At 45.1% G+C, this 17,472-nt stretch overlaps 1 protein-coding gene across 1 annotated transcript in view; it reads right to left on the bottom strand.

Annotated features, from left to right (window-relative positions):
- Window positions 1–17,472, bottom strand: part of SLC35D4 (solute carrier family 35 member D4) — a 117,017-nt gene that overhangs the window by 69,012 nt on the left and 30,533 nt on the right. The window contains exons 5-7 of the mRNA XM_028098421.2: window positions 10,361–10,438; window positions 2,383–2,408; window positions 252–303 (exon numbers count right to left, since the gene is read on the bottom strand). Coding sequence (XP_027954222.1) covers window positions 252–303; window positions 2,383–2,408; window positions 10,361–10,438 — 156 coding nt within the window. The remainder of the gene's footprint in view (window positions 1–251; window positions 304–2,382; window positions 2,409–10,360; window positions 10,439–17,472) is intronic.

The raw sequence follows: 17,472 nt of genomic DNA, 5'->3' as shown, positions 1-17,472 counted from the left end.
AGCAGGCCTCCCGCGGAGCAGGGAGCCCGATGCGGGGCTCGGTCCCAAGACCCTGGGATCATGACCTGAACTGAAGGCAGACGCTTAACGACTGAGCGACCCAGGCGCTCTGCCTGGAAGCTTTTAAATGCCTTTGCACAGGCTGGGGTTCTTCTGATTCCTGAAGGAAGGACTAAGAAGTTCTGCTCATACGTGCAGGCTTCGGAGAGTAAAAGACACTTGGAAGGCAAAATGAGAGCCCTTGAACTTACCTGGGGGTCGTTGAAGGGAAGGCATCCTGCAGCAGCCAGGAGGAAGAGAGCACTGTGCAAAGAGATAAAACAGGCAGCTTCACTTTTCAACATCAAAGCGTTGCCCGGAGAGTGTGGGGGTTGAAACACATCGAGTGGAGTGAGCACGGGGCCAAGACCCTGCAAGACCCCACCCCGTGCCCCTGTTCCTCCTCGAGAACCTCACTACCTATGCAGTTTTCAACTGGGTGCTCCACCGGGGACCAGAGAGTTCCCTCCCTGGGGCTCAGCTGGCCTTGTCCCCAGATATGGGCACTCGCAGGACATTTGCAAAACCATGGCTGGCTCGCTCGAGAAAAACAGGATGCCCGTGAAACAGGTTATAAGAAATTTTTTAAACTGCAGATCCCCAAAAATACACTAGTGGAAAACTGGGTAATCAGATTGCAGTTCTACCACTTAGGAAAAAGAAAACGCCATGGAAAGCATGTTAAAATCTTTTGCACTTCACCTTCACCAAATGATCAAGCTTAACAGCTCCAATGATGGGACAGGTGTATGTCATATGCCTCCTAATATGATGTACTAAGAAGGGCACGTCACTCACGTGGCATTCCTGCCAAATATGCATAACCCACCTAGCATGGCCAGTGGAACCGGGATGGGGGAATCCCCAGAGCTGGGACCTCACAGCCCTGGGGCGGTCAGCGTGACACGGGTCATCCTGGGGCACAGGAAGGTCCTCCGCTCCAGCCCGCCCTCCTTCTACAGCCTCGCCAACTTTGAAGGCACACACACACATGGCCTCAAGAAGACTCCAAGGCCCCAGACTGTCAAAGGACTCAGAGGCAAAGGGTGGGGTGAGCGGAGGTAGGCGGGTAGAAGCGTTTCTGGGACTGCACAGGATCAGGCAGGTTTTAGGTGGGAGGAGAGGACAACCCTAATAGCTTTGGTCTACCTACAGTAGAAGGCTTTCTAGGATATAGGGCGCTTCCCCATCCACAGGCAATGAATGTTACTGGTCCTCTCAAACAGAGAGCCCCTCGGGGCTGAGAGGAGATGGGGGACAGCCAGGTGGGCGACAGCACTTGGTTTCCCACCAAACTTGGCCTTGAGCAATACCTGATTATATCAGGTATTAGTGGGCTTTAATGCCTCTTTAATACCTGCTAATCTTTTAAACAAGACGATGAGTCCTAACAGTGTTGTGTTTTGTTTTTTTTCCAAGTAGCCGTCTGTAATCAAGGCAAAAAAAGAGATTGGATGAAAGCCCAGAAATATTTGAAACAAAAGGTCCTAAATCCATGTGTCAAAGCATTTCTGTTGGTTTTCTATCATCAAGACTGAGCTTCAGAGCTATGGCTGCAGAGGCCAGAAGCAGCCAGAGAACAGGGTTACAGGTTGGCACCCAGGGGGGCCCAGGGGATCGGCCTGAGAGTCCAGCCGGGCTCGTGTTTCAGCCAAGGGAACGAGGCAGGAAGGGCTAGGAAGCCTGCCCTTCATCACCTTGCTGTGGCCCAAGACCACGACTCCGATCCCTCATCTTGCAGCCAGTGTTTGCTCCACCGTGGGAATCAAAAAAACCCAATCAACTGCAAACACGATTTTAAACATTTTAAGTCCTTTTTCGTGTTTTCCATTTTCCTTCTCCCATCAGTATTGCACAACTCTTAGTGAACTTTTGGGCTTCAGTGACTGAAATCTAGCACGGGTTATTTTCCCCTTAGGAACAGAATATTTCAGGGGAAAAAAAAACCACGAGAGAGAAAGAGATAGTAAAATTTAGAAGAAGACACAAAATAGGGGTATATAACTATAATAAATTCTGTCAACTCTCAAATAGGCATCTCCAACAGCTTATCATCATTTAAAATCAGGTTAAGTCTTCTATTTTAGAGGGCTGTGGTTTGCTGTTTTTTTTTTTAACTTACCTACAGATCTTTTTTATTTTTTTAAAGATTTTATTTTATTTATTTGACAGAGAGAGAGAACGCAAGAGAGAGAGCACAAGCAGGGGGAGTGGGAGAGGGAGAAGCAGGCTTCCTGCGGAGCCGGGAGCCCGACGCGGGGCTCGATCCCAGGACCCTGGGCTCATGACCTGAGTCGAAGGCAGACATTTAATGACCGAGCCACCCGGTGCCCCTAAACTTACCTACAGATCTTTGCAGGAGAAGTTTTCTGTATGAAAATAAAGAGACTTACAGTTAGTCTTTATAAGTCCTCTTTTTCCCCTTAAAAGAAAATATTTAGATCAAGAGGCAAATAAAGGTTGAATAAGCTTATTGGGGGCTTAAGAGCTGGCTGCACCTCTGTATTTCTGGAGGCCTTTTCTGCTTGGACTACACAAAGGATGACTCAGAGGTCCAGAGCTGAGTCACTTGGGCAAAGCACTCTGGGTGTGCGGTTTTACTACCCTCACCCCTGGAACTGGGTTTACCCACAAAACCCCAAAATGATGCCAGGGCCAAGCCTTCAAATATCTTACATGCCAAGAAAGGGAGAGAGAGAGGAATTGATGAGACCTGTGGAAGAAGAGAAATCAAGCTCTCATTCAACTTCTATTCCAGTCTGCTTCCTTATGTTTGCCTTTCACTGATCCAGCTCTGACTCTGAGCAGGGCTGTAAGTTCTCTGGGATGATGTATAAATGAAGAAACAGGAAAAAGGAGAAGGGACAGTTGACTCCACCTCTAGGGAGAGAGAAAGGGCAGACTGGGGAAATCTAAACTTGGCTGAAATCTAAACTCCCTGAAATGAAGAAATTCTAATGCAGGTCCTACCTTTATCCTCTCCTTTTTATTAGTCATTTTTTTTTATTTTAAAGATTTTATTTATTTATTTATTTATTTAGAGAGTGAGAGCAGGAGCCGAGGGGGGGGCGGTGGCAGAGGGAAAGGGAGAAAGAGAACCTCAAGCAGACTCTGCACCTAGCCCAGAAGGGGCTCCATCTCACAACTCTGAGATCATGACCTGAGCCAAAACGAAGAGTTGCATGCTCAATCAACTGAGCCGCCCAGGCGGCCCATTGTTTTTATTAGTCATTTTAAGGGAGTTAGTCCTTTGCACTCAGGTATAAAGTTCTAGCAGGAAGAAGCACAGAAGTTTCTGTATTTGATAGAGGAAATAACAGATTAATTCTGGACATTTCAAAGGATTACTTTGCTAGTTGGGGACAAACTACAGCTTTTCGACTCCAGTTCTTGAAAGTGAAGTATGAACATATTGTTTAAAAATGAAGCACTCAAAAGATACAAACTTCCAGTTATAAAAGTAAGTCTTGGGGATGTCATGTTCAGCATAGCATGGTGACTAGAGTTACTAATACCATACTGTAGATTTAAAAGTTGCTCAGAGAGTAGATCTTGAAAGTATTCATGACAAGAAAAAAAAATCTGTATAACTACATATGGTGACGGATGCTAGCTAGACTTACGGTGATCATTTGCAAGATATATAAATATCAAGCCATTATGTTGGACACCTGAAATGAATATGTTATACGTCAATCATATCTCTGTTTTTTTAGAAATGTGAAGACTGACAAGGTAACATGGTTTGTTATGAAGGCTATCCTCAGTTTGCATGCATTACTAAATAATCCAGTTTGCGTTGTTTTAATAAATAGATCCTATTTGCGGGCAAAGTAGTGGCTTGCCAGAGCCTTCCCTCTCATCTCCATGGAACCTGCCTCAGCTGGCCACACCAACCTTGACTCCACTGCCACCTGGTGGGGACACATCCCTTCAGTACAGAAAGGATGACCCAAAAAGGTGACCTGGCTCAGGGCACCTGGAGAAGTGCCCCCATCATGGGAAAATGTGTCACTGCAAGCTTCTGGGCTCAGGGTAATCAACATCTCAACAGTTTGGCGGAAAAATAGGAACAGACAGGACAGAGGAAGAGTATGTCCCAGCTGTTCCATGAGTAGTAACAGGTGCATCCAGCAACTGTCTGGCGGCTTCCGTCACAGGGCAGCAAATCCACACAGTGCTCTAAACAGTTTGCCCATTCCACAGAGGAGAGGGTGCTTTTTATTTTAAATGCCTCTGGCTAGAGGAGTCAGAACCTGAGATATGGGGATTAGAACAAGCAATAAATGCATTAGTGAGCTCTGCTTCCCAGGGCTCCAAAAACAACTCAGGAGTTAATGTCAGACGTTCACCTTTTGAGGCTCCTCAGTCCGAAAGTCACCCAGGCATAAGTCCTAGTGATATCTCAGTGTTCTGAGTGGGTCAGTATAACTTCCCAAAAGTCATATCGCCAAAAATAACAATAAATAGCTAACATTACGGGTGGTCAGCTAACTTACTCGGAGGACTACTTTGTGCCGGTGTTGTTCTAACCCCTCTACGTGGATTGACTTATTTCATTATGGGTTAAGTCTCAGGTTATATGCTACAGATGTGGACACCAAGGCACGGAGAAATTAGCTAAGCTGCCCAAGCTCCCAAGGTCTGGGCTCAGGCAATCTAGCTCCAGAGCCTGACCTTTCATGATGCTATTCTGCCACAACCAGCCCGCCAGTCCTGCAGGACACCCCGCCAGCCCTTTCAGACTACTACCTTCATCTGCTGCTTCCTCTGCCTGCCTGGAGTGCCCTTTCTCCCTGCACTTTGAAAATTCCTACCATCCGCAGGACTGGGTTCAAATCTTGCCCTTGGCCCTTCCAAGCAGACTTACCAGTGGTCACCCCAGTCCACCCACACCCCTGTTCCAGCCCATATAACATTCTATGGGCATCCCAGAGTTTATGTGTTGGCTCCTCCATTCAGCTGAGCTCTGTGAGGGTGATCAGTGTGTCCAGTTTAGCTCCATAGCTGCAGGCCTAGCCAGACGTTTGATACACAGTGTAGACTTAAGAAATGCTGAACAAACGAACAAAAGAATGAAGAGCAGCATTCTAATGTTCAACTGTGACAAGTCTATCTGCAAGGTAGTGAGACCAATTCCACAAGCCACACATTACCTTAGAGTCAAATTACGTGTGCATGTGTTTGCGCATGCATGCACAAAGTACTGTGGGAGGTGAGAGTGAACCACAGCTCCAGACAGAGTTTATCCTTAAAACCTGGGAACAAGGTCACGAGGAGGTCAACCTTCCTCTCCAGAGTGGAGTCTGGTGAAACCGACACAAACTGGACAAAAGAGGTCTCACTGTGAGTCACAGGTAAAGTCTAAGAGGTGTCACATAGCTGTGCTCCTGGTAATATCTGGTCACTCTGTCGAGGCTCCAAGTGAAATGATCAGGAAACTGAATCATGCGGGAACAGATCACAGCCAATCTTTAATCTTTATCACAGAGAAGATTTTAATGCCAACCTACTAGAAACCACCTATAAGTCTAGAAACAGGGATTGGGCAACACATCATATTCCATGTGGAGTGGAATGAGGACACGAATAGAGATTCCTGACAAACTGATCAATGGAAAATAGGATATATTCTATTATCTGTGTAAGAATGTCTATATACGTGCATTGAAAAAAAGTCTGACAGAATAGAATAATATCCTGTGCGAAGTAGGATCACAGCTGATTTCTGGGACTTTCTTCCTCTGCATATTCTACAACTTACTATTGTTTATTACACTCATAAAGGAAAGAAGCATTTTTTAAAATGATACTAAGTAAGTATGTAATTCATACCACTGTTTCCTTATTTGCCCTGACAAGAAAGGATATTGTTTATAAAGGAAATAATCAACAAAACTAAAAGACAACCTACTGACTGGGAGAAGATATTTGCAAATGATGTATCTGATAAAAGGTTAGTATCCAAAATATATAAACTCAACAATATTATACAACTCAACACTCAAAAAACAAATAATCTGATTAAGAGTGGGCAGAAGTCATGGACAGACATTTCTCAAAGAAGACATATAGATGGCCCTACAGACACATGAGAAGATGCTCAACATCACTCATCATCAGGGAAATGCAAATCAAAACCACAATGAGGTATCACCTCACACTTGTCAGAAAGGCTGAAATCAACAACACAAGAAACAACAAGTGTTGGCAAGGATGTGGAGAAAAAGGAGCCCTCGTGCTTCTCTGATAGGAATGCAGACTGGTGCAGACACTGTGGACAACGGTATGGAGGTTCCTCAAAAAAAATTAAAAATAGAATTACTCTATGATCCAGTAATTCTACTAAGTATTTACCCAAAGAATATGAAAACACCAACTCGAAAAGATACATGCAACCCCATGCTTATTGCAGCATTATTTACAATAGCCAAATTATGAAAGCAGCCCAACTACCCATTGACAGATAAACGGATAAAGAAGTGGTACATATACATACAATGGAATGCTGCTGAGCCAAAGAAAAGAATGAAATCTTGCCATTTGTGACAACACGGATGGAGCTAGAGAGTGTAATGCTAAATGAAATCAGTCAGAGAAGGACAGATGCCATATGTATAAATTAAGAAACAAAAAAACAAACGTAGAAAAAAAGATAAAGCAAAAAACAGACCTTAACTATAGAGAACAAACTGAGGGGAGGTGGTGAGGGGATGGGGGAAATGGGTGATGGAAATGAAGAGCACACTTCTCATGATGAGCACTGAGCAATGTATAGAGTTGCTGAATCACCATATTGTACACCTGAAACTAATATAACGCCGTATGTTAACTGTACTGGAATTAAAATTAAAAAAAAAAGAAATGATGTTGTTTAGTGTTAGGGATGAAATGGAGATGAAGATTCAAAATATTTTGGTATTTATCCAATTTCTTCCAAGGACAGGTCCTCTCAGCCTGGAAGTCTGGCCCCTGGTCTCTGCCTGATGGAAATACCCGCGAAGGCACTCTAACCTGTTTCTTATACTCAGCCTCACCTCTGTGATCCAACTGGTCCATCAGGAAGCAATACCCTATAGAGATGCCTGGATCTCTTGCCCAGACCAGGTAAATCTTCATTTTCAATTCACAACAGAAGCATCCACTGTGTAGATAAGAAGCATGAGTCCATCTCCCAGAAGCTGAGCAGCTCTTGGGGAGTGGCTGAACTTCAGTGACTAGTTAGTGAATATTCAGCTTGGCAGTGGTTCTGGGACTGGATTTTGGGGCTACGAAGACAACCATGTGGTCCCTGCCAAGAGGGGGCTCAGAGGAAGCAGACAGAGACCCAGGGAAACTCCTACCGCATTTCATTGAACCTCTGATGCCACCGAGTATAAAATCCCCCCCCATTCTTTATATATTACTAAGAAAGAAAGCGTTTGACCAGGGCACACCATTGATTACAGAAGCATTCTGACTGCAGATAGTGAATATGTTTTTTCAACGTGAGAAAAAGCAGTACGTGTTAGAATTGATGAAATATGGAAATCACAAGGTGGTGTGCTAAGTAAAATGTCAGGGAGAGGTCTCATGCTCCTTGAGGTGTCAGAGGTGTCAAGCTCCAGCTGCATGCAGACCAGCCTAAAATACCAAGGGCCTCCCTCGTGAGACCTCAAGAGTCGCCACCACCCCCTCTCTCACCTCCTGCAGTCCTGTCTCCTCCACAGACAGCTGGATGAACTGTCAGCACTGTAAATCTGATCGGTCCGTCTGGGCTTTCACACCCAACCCTGGCCTCCCACTGCACTCAGCATACACGCCAAACTCCCAGGTCAGCCTCAAAGGCTCATCCTAAGTCTCCAGCCTCATCCTAAGCCCTCCTCTCTTATCAAGCACCAGCCGCACTGGCCCAAAGTGACTCCTGCCAAGTCCCTTCCTACATCTGGTCCTTTGCGTCTGCTGCTTCCCCTTCCTGGCCCCACCTGGTGAACTCCTGCTCAGCCTTTGTCTGTGGTTAAATGTCACTTCCCCATAGTGGCCTCTCTGTCCGTACAGTCCAGCAGGTGGGTGTCATGATTTGCTCAGCTGATGCTCCATAGGAGTAGCCCAGAGCAGCGGGACCATGCCCCTGCCTCACTACTGTAGACCCAGAGCCTGGCATGGTGGGTGTGTATACAGGTACGTAAAATATTCAGAATGAATGAGTGGGTGCTTGAAGAGGTTCTCTGACAGATCAGAGAAAAGAACACATCACGGCATGGTCTAGGAAAAATGAGAAGTTTGGTTGGGGCTGGATTTTCTAAAACCTGAGAGGGGTATGGCACCTTTGCATGCCTCCATGCAGGTCATGGGCAGCCCCCATGTCCGTGGGGGGACATGATCAGATCCATTTCAGAAGGTTGCTTGGGTGCAGTGTGGAGGAAGGGGAGCATTGGGAGGGGCAGGGAAACCAGCCAGGCACACGGCACATCGGGCAGGCGAAGGCAGGTGATGGCGTGCACAGAACACGATAACCATCTAAGCCAGGACCGCTCGGCCCAGGCCCTACTTGGCGGCCCAAGGGTTCAGGGGAGCAAGACCTCATTCGGCCCCTAACCAGGTAGCCCTGAAAAAAGAATGAGGACCTGAGCCAAGGTGGCAGCAGAGTGAGGACAGAGAGGAGGGGACAGATTCAGACATAGGGTGTGGGGGGAAGGAAGACCAGAGCAGAACTCTCAGGGGACCCCTATGTTTCTGACTTGGGTGGTGATGACCAGAATCAGGATCACCACGTAAGAAGCAGGTTGTGAAAACAGAGCAGTCCCAGTTTGGTCCCTCTGTATTTCATATGCCCGGGAGACAGCTGCGGGGAGAGCCAGAGGCAGCAACCACAGGGGTCTGAGCTCAAGAGAGAGGTCTGGGCTGGATATGGGGCACAGGAGTCCCCGGGGAACTGAGGGGGATGCTGCCACGGGCGTGGATGAGACTGTCCAGAAAGTGTGTGCGTGGGAACAAAGGGCACCTGACACAGAGCCCTGGGAGACCCTGTAGGGCAGACGAAGGAAGGGGGAAGAGCCGGAGACTGGGGAAGAGAATCAGCAGGTCACGGGGGCCAAGAGACTCAAGGGAAGGCAGCGGTGAACCTGGTGACGAATGGTGTAAAAGGCCAACAGAGTCGCATCAATGCAGGCCCCAGTGACTTCAGCCAGAGCAACTTCAGGGTAATGGTGGGGGCAGGAGCAGGCTGCAGGCGAGAAGGCCACAAGGCCATGGACAGCTCTGAAGCCAACCCTCCCTCAGGCACTGTGCTGGGGGAGGGCAAGGATGCGGTGGGGCAGGGGTGGAGGGGTGCACAGGCGAGGGAGCCCGCTGGCATGGTTTCAGAAACAGCCTTCCAGAGCTGGGGTAGGGTGAGCGAGTCTCCCAGGGCCTGCTCCGTCCTTGGGGGCCTGAGAACACGGAGAGTGTCTGTGGGCTGAGGGAAGAAAGGCAGCAGAGACGGAGAGAGGTTAGCTCTCCAGGCCAGAAGAGGCAGTCAGTCCATGGGATGACAGGGCGCACAGGTGTGCGGAGGGGCCTCGGCCATGGGAAGGACACCTCTCTCTCCTGCACACCTGTAAGAAGTGAGCTGCCTGAATGACCAACTAGCCTCTCTAGTTGAAAAGTTCCAGATTTCGAAACCATTTCGAAAGGGCAGATTTCATTAGAAAGAAAGAACTCCCAAGAGAGGAACCAAATTAAAACCACCACTAATAGTGTTAATAAATATAGCAAACATGTACAGAGCACCTACTCTGTGCCAGAAACCGCTGGATACACTTCACACGGGTGCCTCGCTGTGTCCTCCCAACAACTGTAGGAGCTGGGTGTCATTACCATCCCCCTTTCCCAGGGGGAGGCACAGAAGGTGAAGACACTTGCTCCAACTGGTGTGACGCAGAGCTGGGCTTGGGAAGCAAAGGGAACTCGCCCAGGGTGGGCTGATGCTCCCAGCACCCTATGCAAGGCTCTGCGATACGTTTCCCCGCGGCCCTGGGATGAGCTGCGGGCGGGAAGGCTGCCCCCCACCACCCCTCCTCGGCCCACAGTAAACTCCTCCTTGTATCCCAAGGTGCTCACTCTGCCCTGAGCTGCAGCTGAGCACCGTTCAGATCCACGAGCATCCCCACATAAGCCTGATGAACCGAAGGGATGTCGAAAACATGATCCTTGAAATGAGGGATGACTGCCAGGCAGTCATGACCACTGTCAGGAAACAGATGGCAAGACAAGGTAGACACTAATTTGGGCCATAAGAAAAGGTGCATCTTTGAAATTTAAAGCAAGGGAAGCGAAACTAGCATTTTGCATTACCATTTACCTCTTTCCGAAAACACATCTGGTGCCCACAGAGGATAACTTCAGCTACATTATGCAAAGTGAGAAACACAGGAATGGCCTGAAAGAAAACAGAATGTAATAAGCATGAAAATGTTTTCTTTGATCCCATAATTACATAATACTTGATTTCTGCTTAAAAATAACGATCCGTGGGAACTTCTGGCATCCACATTTACAATCCTCTCCAGCAAAAACTCTTCCGCATGGATTAGTGCTCTCTGTTGTAGTATTATTCTTGGCAAGGCGGACGTAGAGGCTCAACACATATTTATTAAGCACCTACTGCATGTCAGGCACCGCGCCAGATGCAGGAAACACATCCCGTGCCCAGGGTGGATATGTGATAGGGAGACTGTCCCTATCGAGGTAAGAGCTCTCGTGGGATATGCAAAAAGGCGCACCTACCCCACGTGGGCAGAGGAAGTGAGGTCCAGAGGCTAAATGAGAACGGAATGACAAACGGGAGTGTGCCAAACCAGAGGAGGCAGAGGGTGCTGCAGTCCAGGTGAAAGTGAACCCACTCCTCCGGGAACAGGGGTGGGGGTAGGGGTGGGGCTGAGCAGCAGACCGTGAAGCGAGAAGCTGGGGAGAGGTCATCAGGCCATATCAGAGTCAGGACAGTGCCAAGAGCCAAGGAGCCGCTGAAGAGTTTCAAGGCAGTGACATGATTTGATCTGCATGTTTAAAGGAACTTGGGCTCCCAGTAGAGGACAGAAGGCAGAGACGGCTGGGAAAGTCTAGGGCTGTGGCAGACTGAAAAATGGGCCCCTGCAAGACAGTCACACTCTAATCCCCAGGACCTGTGAATGTCACCCAACATGGCAAAAAGGGGTCTTTGCAATTGTGATTAAGTGCAGAACTTGAGGTGGGGAGTTTGCTCTGGGTTATCTGGGGAGGCCCTAAATGCAAACACATGTATTTGTCAGAGAAAGAGATCTGACACACACAGAGGGGGAAGCGACATGACCACAGAGCCAGGGACTGCAGTGATGCAGCCACAAGCCAAGAAATGCTAGCAGCCGCCAGAAGCTGCAGGAGCCAAGGACTTGGATTCTCCCCCAGAGCCTCCGGAGCGCGCTGTAGCCCCTGCTCCCACACCCTGATTTGGGCACAATAATGCTGATTTCAGACTTCTGGTCTCCACAACTGAAGAGAATAAGTTTCTGCTGCTTTAAGCCACCTGATGTGTGGTCATTTGGTACAGGGGCCATGGGAAGCTAATACAAGGAATGGCAAGACTGCAGCCTAAACTTGGTAGTGGCAATGAAAATGCAGTGTTCACAGTAAGGAAATATTTAGGAGACTGAACTGAGGTAAATATCTGAATAACCAGGATCAACTGTGGAACAACAACAATAACAAAAAAACGGGAGGGGGATAAAGATATTAAAAAAACCCTAATACTCCAGAGAGTTATTAAGTTACATTTACGATCACTAGGTTATTCGCTAAGAATGGCTGTCTCTCCTAATTTGGTGGCTAATCTTGACCCAATGAGCAGGAAGGATTAAAGGGCATGGGATTTTGTTATGGTCTCTGTTGTTGATGATGATGGCAATATTTCCTGAAAGACAGAAAAAGACCGAGCACAGGTGAAACCAAGCAGAGGCAAACCTTAGTTTGCTCCTCTGTATGGGGGTAACAATAGCTACGACCCAGAGCACCTGGGAGGAATGACAGAAGTAGCTAAAGGACCTAGATGAGTGGTTCGGGAGCTCTGCGTGAAAGATGGTCAGTTTTAACATGTGGCCCACCCTCAGCAGCCTTGACAGAGGACCCTGAGCAGGGAAACTGTTCCAGCTTGGAGGACCCACTTAAGATCATGCTGCTCGCCTACTTCCAGATGGATCTATTCTTTATCTTTTCGGAGCATATATTTTTACCTTGTTTTTAAAACTCATAACTTTGTAGCTCTGCCCTATTTTAGTATTTTGTTCTAACTTGCACTGTTTTATTTCTTTTGGAGTTCTTGCATTCCATTTTCCTGCCTTTGTAACGTTTTCTACTCTTAATTTATCTTTCACCAAAAGTGCAACTCAAACTGTTTTTTTCCTTTTAAAATTATACTTTATAAAAATAAATAATAATAAACCATACTTTAAAATTAAACAATCCAATTAAAAATGGGCAGATGACATGAACAGACATTTCTCTAAAGACCTACAGATGGCCACAGACACATGAAAAGACACTCAACATCACTCATCATCAGGGAAATGCAAATCAGAACTACGATGAGATACCACCTCACACCTGTCAGAATGGCTAAACTCAAGAAGACAAGAAACAACAGGTGTTGGCGAGGATGTAGAGAAAAAGGAAACCTCGTGCACTGTTGTTGGGAATGCAAACTGGTGCAGCCACTGTGGAAAACAGTACCGAGGTGCCTCAAAAAGTTAACAATAGAATTGCTCTATGATCCAGCCATCACACTACTGGGTATTTACCCAAAAAATACAAAAACATTAATTCAAAGAGACATATGCACCCCAATGTTTATAGCAGCATTATTTACAATAGCTAAATTATGGAAGCAGCCTAAGTGCCCATTGATAGATGACTAGATAAAGAGGTGGTGTATATATATACAATGGAATATTATTCAGCCATCAAAAAGAATGAAATCTTGTCATTTGCAACAACACGGATGGAGCTAGAGAGTATAATGCTAAGGGAGATAAGTCAGTCAGAGAGACAAATACCATGATTTCACTCACATGTGGAATTTAAGAAACAAAACAAAGGGTGAAAAAAGAGAGACAAACCTAGAATCAGACTCTTAACTACAAAGAACAAACTAATGGTTACCAGAGGGGAGGTGGGGGCAGGGGATGAGGGAAATAGGTGATGGAGATTAAGGAGTGCACCTGTAATGAGCACCAGCTGATGTATGGGATTGTTGAATCACTACATCGTCCACCTGAAACTAATACAACATGGTATGTTGACCACACTGGAATTAAAATAAAAAAAAGTGAAGTTAAAAAAAATCATACTTTATTTTTATTATTTCCTAATTTTTTCATTTATCTTTTGTGCTTTTTATTCCTCTTAAATTTTTATATTTTGAATTAATTTTTATGTGTTTTAAGATCATTAAAGAGATTTTTTTTCACTGGCTTTATCCATTAGGCCTATGTTTGGCAAACTTAGGGCCTGGCCTTCCAGTTCTTGGCTTAAGAAGATAGAAAAAAAAATCTTTTTTTTTTTTTAAAGTTTTTATTTATTTATTTGAGAGAGAGAATGAGATAGAGAGAGAGCATGAGAGGGGAGAGGGTCAGAGGGAGAAACAGAATCCCTGCTGAGCAGGGAGCCCGATGTGGGACTCGATCCCGGGACTCCAGGATCATGACCTGAGCCGAAGGCAGTCGCTTAACCAACTGAGCCACCCAGGCGCCCGATAGAAAAAAAAATCTTGGACAGGTTAATTATGTATACATGAAAATGAATACAAAAGGGTGACTTGGATGTTATTTATTTAAAATTAAGACCTTTTTAAAAACGCTTTTGCCTCCTTGACTATAAAGCCAGTAAGGAGACCAGATTTAGGAACTCTAGACCCTAACTCCAGACCTCAAAGAGGCTAATTTTCTCAATTTTAATAAACTGTGACTAGGTTTTCAATCTCCCTAGGCCCTGCTCTGATCACATTCTGGAAAAGGATCTATCGATACACAGAGAATTGGTTTTCAAGTACACTAATGAGAGCTACCAACAATGTGTTGGACACAGTGCTAATTATTTTAATTGCGTTCTCTTATTTAAATCTCCTTCCAATAACTCAATTAGTGGGCGCTATTACCTTGATTTATAGAAAGGAGCCTAATACTTAGAAGATGAGGCAACTTGCTGAGTGCTCACGGCTGGCTCGGGGCCAAGAGCTGTGGCTCCCATCCAGGCTTCTCTAACTGTAGAGTCCATGCTCCTAACCTCGATACCATGATACCCCAATTACAGCAAGTCCCCCAGGGTAACCTTCCTGGCCCTACAACTGTCCACAAAGTCCAGTAGGACTGGTGTGTTCCAAATCCCACCAGTCTGCTTCCTCCAGTAAGAACACTGGTATGACCTAAACTACATGAACTCAGTAAACTCTGTGACATGTTTTAAAGGATAGTTTCCATTTCTGCTTTAACAAATTTAAATCTGGATTTCTCAAGCCATTTTTCCACTGAGAAGCTAGCAGGTTTCAGAAACAGTAATTCTACAATTGACGATCTCAGCCTCCATAGAGATCTATGAAAAACAACTATTAACGCAGTTCGCAAACTTTAATTACTGATTTTTCTTGGCCTCTAACTCTGTACAAGTCCCAGTCTGTGAACTGTGCTATCCATTCAGGAGACCCTCGAGTGATTGATTCTTTTAGAAAACCTGCCTTTTAAAGAAAACAAAGACAGAAAACCTGCCCTTTGTTATCTTATGGAGTGAGGCTCAGCAGTACTTATGTCAAATCAGACAAAAGTTCTGAGAAATTCTAATAGCCATGATAATAACTAAGATATATTGAATGCTTATTATGTGCTAGCTGCTATTCTAACTGCTTTTGCATACCTCATTGTCATAACTCTATGAAGTAGATACTATTAACATCCCCACTATGCAGATGAGATAATGAAGGAATATATTTTGGTTCTCTTTTTTAACCTGCCTCTTGATAATCTGAAAACCACTTTTAGAAAATCTATATACTTACTTGCTGCTAAAGAGAACAGAAACATAAGTATGTTCTTCCACGTTGTCAGGGCTCTAGGAATGGCCTCAACCACCTGGTTGAGGTCCTACCATCTTTCATCAGGAAAAATGGTCAAGATCAACTACTATAAAGCCCATATCATCATTTTTAACACAAAATGTAATTAATCAAATTCAACTACACTGCAGGCCAATTCATTTAGTTACTTAGGGGCACAGTTTGCAACTAATTTTTCTTAGACTGCATTAGCTTAAAATTCCAACATCTTACCATGTACCATTGGACATTTTTCTCTGGTTGTGAAGAGAAGTTGGTATCTAGTACTTAAAATTTTTCATTATTCTCATGCTTTCCAGAATGGAAATTTTGAGGCTTTGTTATTTGTTCAGGTGTTGGGCCTGAGTTAGAACAGTTGTCTATGGAAAATCCTGGCCCTGTCCATAGGCACGGTCTTGGGTCACTCCGCAGACACTGACGCCTCCCTTTTCCAAGCAGAGTCCTGGGTCAGCTTCTTAATTTTGGTTAAAGAATGTCAATCCTATCTTCGTTTTGGGTGATTTTTCAATATGTAGGTGTGGGCTTAATCTACAAGAGAGAATAATTGCACTCCAGGCCTGACCTGTTGGCTACCCAATTTTTATCAAAAGCATGCACGCGGGAAACAGTATTTCTGGAGGGTTGCCTGAGGGCAGCCCGTGAAGGGAGCCAGATACGCAGAGTAGCAGTTTTAGGCCCAGACAACTGCTCCTATTGAACTTTTCTATTTTATCATGCATCCAGAAATGCTCTAAGAACCCTAGGAAACCAGGTTGTCACTGTGTTTGTTATAAGGGTGTTATTAAAGACCCTACCTCACTAGGTGGCCCAGCCTACATTTTTTGAGGACTCAGAACCTGAAAGCAAGGAAGCTTTGCTCTTCTTCAGCTATGACCTCACTCTTGTTTTTCTTGCAACTTTTTAAATCTGAAGATCACTGACACACAATGTTACATTAGTTTTGGGTGTACAACATAGTGAGTCAACACTGCTATGTTATGCTCCGCCTAACAGGTGTAGCAATGACCTCTGCTCTTATCTTACAAGCATGAGAGTCCTGTAACTTCTTTATTTTTTATTTTTAAAAAGATTTTATTTATTTATTTGAGAGACAGAGAGAGAGAACCCACATGAGCAGGGGGAGGGGCAGACGGAGAAGCAGATTCCCCAAGTCTTGTAACTTTTTTATTTGCCTACAGAATGCCAAAAATTGAATTCAGGCCCCGACTGCATTATTTTGTAGGATATTACAGCATAAATTTCTATGTGCTAAGTCTCTCTGTGGCCTCATCTAGTTCTTCGGTTATTCTGTACCTAGATTTCTTGTAAAATTCTGTTCATAAAAAAATGTCTGTTTTGGGGCGCCTGGGTGGCTCAGTCAGTCAAGCATTTGCCCCTTGATCTCAGCTCAGGTCTTGATCTCAGGGTTGTGAGTTCAGGCCCTGTGTTGGGTTCCATGCTGGGTGTGGAGCCTACTTAAAAAAATGTCTATCTTATTTTAATTATTCTTTTAAGCCACCACCCATCCTTTGTGGAAGATGGTGAGGTATTCGAATAAGTATATGTCCATATCCATGAATACATTCATAAGTTGACTTGCGTGAGTTAAATTTAAGTGTTTATTTACATTAATCTTACGATTCTGTCATTACATGCAAAGCCCTTGAGTGCAGAGGACCAGACTCCCCTCTTAGCAATGTTATCTCCAGGATGAGTTTGGAGGCCATCTCTGTCGTTCATTTGTTCATCACCTAAAGTAGCTGGCCTGTGTCTTATGGACCTTACTGTGACATTTTAAAAAATACCAGGGGTTCTTCCACCTTGATGGTGAGATGCCTGGGCATAAGAAAAGGTTCAGGGGATGGCAGCTTGTTCCAGCTCATTTCATTTTGGAGCATAAATGTACAGGCCCGAACAGAGGACAAACTGGCCTACTCTCAGTGAATTGTTCTTTTTCTCATACTTTTTACCCAGGTGCATAGAAATGAATGAGTTAAACCAAATGTACATATTCTACGGTGCCCAAAAGAATTCTGAGCAAAGCAAATGAGAACCTGTTATCATCCCCTCCTCTTCATATAATCCTCAAGAAAACCTCTATCAGAGTCCAGGGTTTGTTTGTTTGTTTGTTTTTAATAAATACTTTTAAATTGAGGTAAAATATACACATAAAATTTACCATTTTAACCATTTTTAGCTGTACAGTTCAGTGGTATTAAGTACATTCACAGTGTTGTGCAACTATCACCACCAGAACGCTTTCAATTTGCAAAATTCAAACACTGTCCCCATTAAATACTAACTCCTCATTCTCTCCTCCCTCCAGTCCCTGGCAAGCACCATTCTGCTTTCTGCCTCTA

The sequence above is a fragment of the Eumetopias jubatus genome, unplaced genomic scaffold (genome assembly GCF_037043125.1).
Source record: "Eumetopias jubatus isolate StellerSeaLion01/CBP00866 unplaced genomic scaffold, mEumJub1_p1.0 scaffold_16, whole genome shotgun sequence".
Classification (NCBI taxonomy): Eukaryota; Metazoa; Chordata; class Mammalia; order Carnivora; family Otariidae; genus Eumetopias; species Eumetopias jubatus.
This window is presented reverse-complemented; position numbering and strand designations above follow the sequence as displayed.